At 41.1% G+C, this 8372-nt stretch overlaps 1 protein-coding gene across 1 annotated transcript; it reads right to left on the bottom strand.

Moving 5' to 3' along the window:
• Positions 1–1016: 1016 nt before the first annotated feature.
• On the bottom strand, positions 1017–1898 carry LOC306703594 (cyclin-dependent kinase 5 activator 1-like; the record flags this gene model as incomplete). Its single annotated transcript, XM_079169600.1, has 1 exon — positions 1017–1898. The coding sequence occupies one exon, from the start codon at positions 1896–1898 to the stop codon at positions 1017–1019; it is 882 nt and encodes a 293-aa protein (XP_079025726.1).
• Between the last annotated feature and the right edge of the window lie 6474 nt (positions 1899–8372).

Raw genomic sequence — 8372 nt, 5'->3', positions numbered from 1 at the left:
ACGTTGGCCTCTGTATCGGAAAACAATACACAACAGGGGCCGTAGGTCGATAATCTTGCTGTAAAGCCATCTATGAGCCCAGTTTATTGCAGCTTATCACATCCCAGGTGGGAGATACATTTCTGCCCCCGACCCTCATGATCAACTTGAACCAACGGCCAATTGAGCGGTACACATATATTGTTTGTCGTCGAAAACAAGCTATTTCAATTCAGTGCGAGGTGGTTTATATGAAGAAATTGGTGGTTTTGATCACAGAAGCTGAAAACTGTTACATTCTAAATATGTATGAAGATACACATGAGGCTTTTTTAGCAGTAAATCCTCTGTTACCCGTAGAGGAATATCTACTAGTGTGTTTTGTCCCCTTAAAGTAACATCATCTGCTGCAACAGCTTACCTATCAGCTGGTACAGAATCTAAAAAAGCACAATATGCTGTTTATACCTGTACTTACAAGGCTTAGGCTTATGTGCTGAAAGTTTATTGGGCTCACTCTGGTCCCTCTTAGAAGCCACCCTTGGCTCTGTTGCGGCGAGGTGACTCATAATAGCGAGGGAGCGGAGGATAAACGGCCGCACAGGTCAGCACCTCGGACAGCTCCACCTCTCGACTTCTCTCTCACACACATACACACACACACATCTATTCTGGTCCTGCCTAGAAGCTCACCTCACTGCGACATCCACTCGCCAAGAAAGTAGGCTAATCATGAATGAAACGGGGAGTTGAGTGTCACGTATGTGATCTGTATCACGAAGTCAATCCGTGCGTCACTCAAACGGGACAAGACAAAAGAGGACAATATTACCATTGGCATGCATGTATGAGGTCTCCTACACTGTAGCCTAAACACCACACTGAGGTTGTGTAACATCATTAGAGAGAGATATTCAGCCCAGACGTGAGAACCCTTCAACGTTGGCCTTTTACATTCAAAACCACCGCTGTGTGATTTTGCAAAAACATTCACCTTTTTTAAAAAAAAAAACCTCCACCGGTCTTGTTTGGTTTTGTCAGCGGTCCAGGTTCGCTTCGCTCGTATCTCGTTGGTTTTTGAGGTCCTGAAAGACCTCGGTGAAAAAGTGCGGGTCCGCATTCAGCTGCAGCATTTTGGCACTCAGCCTGTTGATGATCCGGAGCGACATCTCCCAGAAAACGTCCTTGTTCGACTCGATCATGAACGGCTTGAGCGGGTAGGAAATCTCGTTGCCCATGTAGGAGTAGGCGAGGTAAAGGCAAGTCTGAAAGGTGCCCTGCAGCTCCGCCGGGCTGTCGATGCTGTCCGCTATCGTGTCTTCGCACAGCAGGTACACGAACACCACGTTGGCCGGCGTGATGAAGCCTTGGTCCTGCCAGCCCTGGAGCAAAAGAGTCCGGTCGATGTTGCGGAACCAGATGATCACCTCTCCGCTGTTCAGCTCTTTCAGTTTAAAACACCTGCGGCACATGAAGTCCCCCAAACAGCGGAGCAGCTCCCCGGTTGAAGCCTGGATAACTATCCGCCTCGGTGACACCAGAGACAGGCTGCTGGGATGCTTCTGGACCGTGGAAAGCCTCCCGTTTTGGACGACGGCCTCGTTGTTTTGCGTGGGGACCGTGGGCACCGGGACCGGGATCGGCGCTTTGGGTTTCTTCTCCTCGGTTTGGTGCGTCTTCCTGATGTTTTCACTGTTGAGCTGAGCCACCTGTCCGGACGGGAGCTCGCGCGCGGGCAGCGGGTTCGGATTCGGGGTCACTTTCTTGGCACTCTTCTTGGCCGAATTGGACACCAGCTTCTTCCAGGAGAGAGAGACGAACATCGAGTGCCGTTTGAGGCTCTTGTCGTTTTTGGCGAGCTCGGCGTCCATAATAGACGACTTCTTCTCCGCCGGGGATAAAGAGAGGACGGTACCCATGACTGCAGAGGAGAGAGCCGCGGTGGTGTTTGGATGCTGCAACTTCAACGCAGTGTTCTGCGGGGTGAAAGGCGGCGAAGAACAGTCACGACAACGATTGGAACTCCATTCACACGTTTAGTTGCTCCGTGTGTTGTTTCCTGGACGGCGGGGGGTTTTCAGAGTGAACTTGTATTCCAACAGATGCTTTGTCAGCGCCTCAGCAGGGACACGCTGCGACACAATCTTACGGCTGGTGCATAGGAAACAGATTAGTCGCCCTGCGTTAAGTCATGGGTTTGAACGAACCAGCAAGTGCAGCCAGGACTGACAGCCAAGCCAGCCAATAAGAAAGCCAATAAGTGATCCAATCACGGGGGCTGTTTTTTATTCTTTCAGTCCTAGGTGCTGTTTGATAGCCTACAGGTATAAGATGTACTATTCTGGTTCCTGTGCGCTTCTTCTCCACTAGTCCATTTGGAGTGCTATTTATAACTAGTTTTTCTTTAAGCTTCTCAGCAGCCAGAATAGGTCCAAACAATGACCAATATAATTAAGGATTTGGTGTATAGGCCTGTCTACTTACATTTACATCCCATTATCATCCTTAAAATTGGTATCCCTAATGTTTATTTCAATAATTAATTCATGGTTAACATATCCATCTGTGAAGTGTATCCACACTGGTCAGTCTGCTCTCTGTTAAGAAATATTAAGCAATCACAGTTATGTTAAAAACAGAGTCATCCTGGTGACATTCATGGGCTGCAGGGCCAGCGGCCAAAAGTGTCAGGCGGTCCTCCTCCATCATCTACAAAATATCACTCAAAGAGACACCATACCTACCAGGACGAGACTTACAATTACAGCAAAGAAACATAAAATGACTACAAAGAGAAGCACAGCAACAACAATGTGCCACAAAATGACCACGAAGAGAAACAAAATAACACAAAGAGACACAAAACAACAGCAAAGACACATAAAACACACAAAAAAAGACAGAAATTACGTCAAGGACACACAAAACACCCAAAACAGGACACTGAATGACTTCAAAGAGATCCAAAACAATCAAAAAAGACACATAATGACGACAAAGACTCACACAACAACAAATAAATGCATAACGACTACAAGAAGACTCAAAACAACAACAAAAAGAGGCTAAAACTTTTGCATGTCTATGCCCAGGAGCCCATCGTCTAATGATCTGCCCAGGCTGACATTCACATTGTTCATGCATCCAAATCAAACACGAAAGCAGAGAACTGACACTACTTGGAACTTTATACAGTATTCAGCTTTAATGCCAGCTTTTACCTCCTGGTATCACTGACTAACATGGCAGGCCTTGATCAAACTAAACTGCTCCACCATTGGGTTTGTGATGATTTGTCTCTAAAAAGCATTGATTCACAATCTATAATTATACATGTAAAGGCATCCTTAAGCTCACCATGACATCACCCTGTAAAGAAATCTGGAAATTGTGTCAAACAAGGGTAACTAAAGGTTTTAACATATTTGAAACCACAAAAACACTCTTCCCCCAAACATTCACACAAGAATGTGCCCTGAAGAGTTACTGGAAAAGGAATCTATACAAAGTGTTTTTGCCAGCTCTGGCCGCACTAAACTTAAAATTTGAACTATGCTATGTTTGATGCCAGGCATGAGGTCATTTTCAAATAGAAACATCACCTGCATAAAATTACATTCACTTGTTGTAGAAGCGCTGAAGGGCAAAACATCATTTATTCTCTCCGTGAGCATCAAAACTTGCACATGGAGTATCAGATCAGTTCTTATAGTGTCTGATTGCATACCTAAATATCCCTTTGGCCACTACTTGTCTTTCAAATATTTCACTACTATTGGTCTGCCATGGAATCACTACAGGTTGGCTGTAGTAGTGATTCCGTAAACCACAGCTTTAATCCTGCCCTCAGCTATACTGCAGCATCGCATGTATGCAGGTGATCCAATTACCTTCAGCAGAACTGGCACCCCTCCACTAAGTTACAGGACTGCTGCCTGATCTTTCCATACAGCTTGTAGAAATAGCAATTAAAGTCTATGGAGTCTTCAGAACGGGCGTTGCCACTTCGCTGGATTGTACGGATAAGTATCCGTAAATACCTGCTTTCTTTATTAGTCCATTTATTCAACAAATTACACCCTGAGTGGTTTCACGGGTTGTATTTGTTTTAGGTATATTGAAATACATATTAAGACTATTTGACCAATCCCATGGGTATTTGTGCAGTTTGACAGAACTTCAGTTTGGTCAATCCCAGTATGAATGAGTTCAGCAGCTTACAGCTTACAGACAGGCAATGTGAAATAAAATCTGCATCAATCAATCTACAAGGTCTTGTTAAAAGGTGGATCTAGTAATATATCCTAATCCTATTGATATTTATTGATAAAAACAGACCCACCATTCAACATACACATATTGTCAAGTGCAAGATATCAACACAATGTCACGGCAGCTTGTGGACATTTGAATCTATTAGTTTGTACATGGACACACATTTTCACATTTTTTAATGTCACTCAGCATGACTTTCAAACTATTGCATTTCAATTGTTAGTGTCTTTCGTGCCTGCACCACATCTTTTCCCCCGTCTGTCGCAACGACATTAACAAAACAAACGTTAGGGGTAGGCTTCAAAACCACTTACATGGGTTTAGGAAAACTGTCACAAACGTGCAGTGCACTGTCGTCCTTCAATCAGAGGATCTATCCCCGCCTCCACTAGTCCATGTTGATGTGTCCTTGGGTAAGAAACGTAACCCTAAACTGCTCCCTGAATGGGAATGAATGTTATTTAGAGTCCTGATGGGCACGTGGCACCTTAGCCTCTGCCATCAATGTATGATTCGGAAGACTATAAAGGTACAAGTCCATTTACCCTCATCAACATCCCTGTTACTTCAACCGACACCGTCAGCAAAAACGAATTGTCATCAACACCATTTTTGTATTATCATATTGATGAACAAACTCAATATGATAATACAGGCCTGGCAGTCATTATCTACAGTGGGCTATCATCCGTCTGATAGTAAATTCGTCAACAAAAAACACCGTTACGAGAAAAAAAAAGACGGAAGTAAGGAGGCAATTTAAACCTAACTTTGCAAATTCAGATGAAAGACAATAAAATCCCAAAATTGCAGTGCCTACCATTTCACACAAACTTTGTTTGATCATGCCAACGTTTGATCCAACTCAACATAAATCAGGTGGTGATCAAAAGAACCTCTTTCATCACATATCAAACAAAACACAACAGGATGTTACTGATGAATAATCTCAATGTTAGACATGAAATATCAGGCTTTCCTGACTCGACATCAATGTTTAGGTATAGAAGAAAAAAGATGAGTCTAAGAATCACAAGGTTAGGGGATGTAAGTGAAGGGGAACACTGGGTAGAGTTATAGAAAACTGCTTCCTGTGTGAGAGAACTATTGTTGTGTTTCTGGACACTATTCACTCACAGTGTCACAATACCACCTTTAAAAGTTGTTATAGTGAAGGTCTGAAGGTCAGCGTCCTGTGAGAAGTTACTAACAGCCATGTGCGTGGTTCAAGTGTGCAAGAAACAACAATGGCAGCTCCTGAAGAGGTAAGCGTAGGCGCTGCAATAGCATCAGTTATATCAGAACTGGAGAGCATTTCTTCATTTAACGAAGAGCAAAGAACATCAATGAATGGGAAAGATACACAAACTGAAAATGCAGTTTTTTTTGGTAATTAACATTATTGATTAAATGTTTTTGATATAGCACCAAATAGCAACCCTAAATCCACACATATCCTCCCAGCTGACTTTTGTGAGCTGTTTGAAAATCAACAGTTCACAATTAAATTGTTTTTGAGTTTCTGCTTTCTTTCTGTAAAGTGAGTTTTAGATATTCTGGGATTTGGGGGCACTGTTGGGTCATACAACTAAATCAGCTGTCTATCTCAGAACATAATGATCAAACAAGCACAGTGACAAGGATATGGAAGTTAGAACTGCAAAAGTGGGGCAGATTCTCAGAGGAGAACTTGCAGATTGAATACTTTTTCATGTAATTTTGCAAGACATTGATGAGGTTATTATTTAAGAAGTTTAGTTCCATAAAATAATTTGAACCATTTTTGCAGTAGACAATAATGGGAGGTAAACAGGAGACAAGTGACTCATGTACAGTGATAGAAAGGTAATATGCTGGCAGAGCAAGACAGACACATTTGGGTTTTAAAATGACCTGTGCAGGGAAAGAAACAAAGAGAAGGATGGAGGTAAGAGTGGAATTATAGACAACCGTGTGGATTGATAGATAGACAATACGTTATTAATCCCATTGGGAATTTGTGATGTTGTAGCAGCCATGTCACATAAATCTGGCTAAATCAAATAAATAGGTAAGAAAGACAATGTGATAAAGAGAGCAATAAACAATCAACCACAGTAAATACAATACATGAATGCAAGATGTCTACTTTGCACTGTTTTCTGTTCCAGATCTTCACTCAGATTATTCATGTCCAGATGAAGGGACCATCTGATGTGTAAATTAACCGGACACAGAGAACACCCAGTGCTGTCAACACATCTGAAAACTATGAATTTAGTCATTTCAGGACATAAACAACAGTATAAAGTGACAGCATATGCGGCTTATTTTGTTATTGGTATCTTATTGTCATCTGTTCCTCTGTTACATGCTGGACCATGTCTATACTTTTTCACTCAACAATATGTATGTGTCTAATCTGGGGTGAATCATGCATGTTCAATCACAGCAGTATCAAACTCAACATCCATGGTATACTGCCTCAAAGTCGACAGCTGACCGAGCTGACAGGAAACAATAGCAAAACATCGTCAAAATGTTAGCTGCTGTGTGCAAATGTTGTACTATGCAAGAAAATACTTAAAGGGAGAACATTTAAGAGAACAAGTTTCTCTCTCTCCATTTCCTGTGGCAGGTTTGCCTCCTGGTGGTGATTTAGGGGAATTGTAGCAGCTGCAACAAATTCCATGGTCTTCTTTATTACCTTATTCAATTTTCAATCAAATATTTTCACCTGATCTGATCATAACACATTGATGGTCAAAACATTGCAGCCTCTCTTAGCATGTCACACAATCCAGAATACATCTTAGTGTTTGACTTTGGGTTTGACACAGAACAAAGTGATGTAGCATTTTATTATTATGCTGCACACTTTTATACATTCAAATTGTCTGTCTTGACCTTTGTGACTATTTTTTACAAAAGGTTTAGTTATAGTGTATTTAGGACACTTGCTTGATAAATAATACCAATTTCATATGCTTTAAAGTTCAAAACATCTTCAAATTTGTAAGCTTCCATATTAGATTCCTGAGCAGAGTTGGACTCTTTAAGATAAACACTATTTATCGGTTTTCATTTCTTCTATCTGTAAAGATGGCAACACTTTGTCCAACCATGTGCTCGTTCTACTTGTTCTGTCCAGCACACATGCATTGTAAGTGTTTGAGAAAGTTTAAGAAGTTAAAAAGTACATCGAGATTTTTAAAGGCGGTTATGAAAGCTTGATTAAAAAATGTCATTTTAAACATAAATAATACTTGCAAATTGGAACCTATAATTTAAATAATTTCACAATCCATATGGCCTTTTTATGATCCACACTGTAAACAGGGCAATGTCTTTTCAAACAGCCAACCAATCTAAAACAAACGCTCTCAACCTGTACATTTGGAGAGGACAGGTAACAAGTTGACCACTGGAGGGCACTCACATCCAGCTGCAAATCAAACCCAGACTGGAAATATTTATCATTGAAGGGCTTGCTGGTGACATTTCCTGTCAGCAGTCGTCTTCACCACCTCATCCTAACATTTAATTAGTTCTAGTGAAACCGTGGGATGACATATCAGCAGAATGACTGAAGAGAGGAGTGAAGGTTTCTGAGACCTCTGACTAATATTGGCTTTAGTGACAGAATTCTCCCGACAGTGGGAGTGAACAGGGAAAAGACACTGAGATGCTTTAAAGCCTTTGTGTTTCATTGGTGTTCACATACAACAGAAGCACACACATGTTAAAACATGCAGAAGATGAAAAATAATGGTAATATTTAATCAAATTATGAATTAACATATTCACAATTGCAAAACATTATGAGGATATTAAGGTAAAAACAATTCAATATACATAACATCACTCAGATAAACTTGACTGACAAGGAGCAAAAGTGAGAACAGGGGGAAACAGGTTTATCAGAAAGTGTTAGTTATGTTGTACCTGTACCCATAAAATACGTAAACCACTGCATATAAGCATTTTTTCCAGCATGCATCTGCCCTCATCATTTTATGAAACATGGCTGAAATTGACAGGTTTGTTTTGAAATTTGCATAAGTAATTAACAGTCGAATATTAGACAAATATTGATGTAAAAAAAAAGAAACTGAAATACTTTAAATGGTGGCTTTTCT

Source organism: Pholis gunnellus (assembly GCF_910591455.1).
Source record: "Pholis gunnellus genome assembly, chromosome: 12".
NCBI classification, from domain to species: Eukaryota; Metazoa; Chordata; class Actinopteri; order Perciformes; family Pholidae; genus Pholis; species Pholis gunnellus.
Note: the sequence above shows the minus strand (reverse complement) of the source record. Positions and strands in the feature narration are given on the sequence as shown.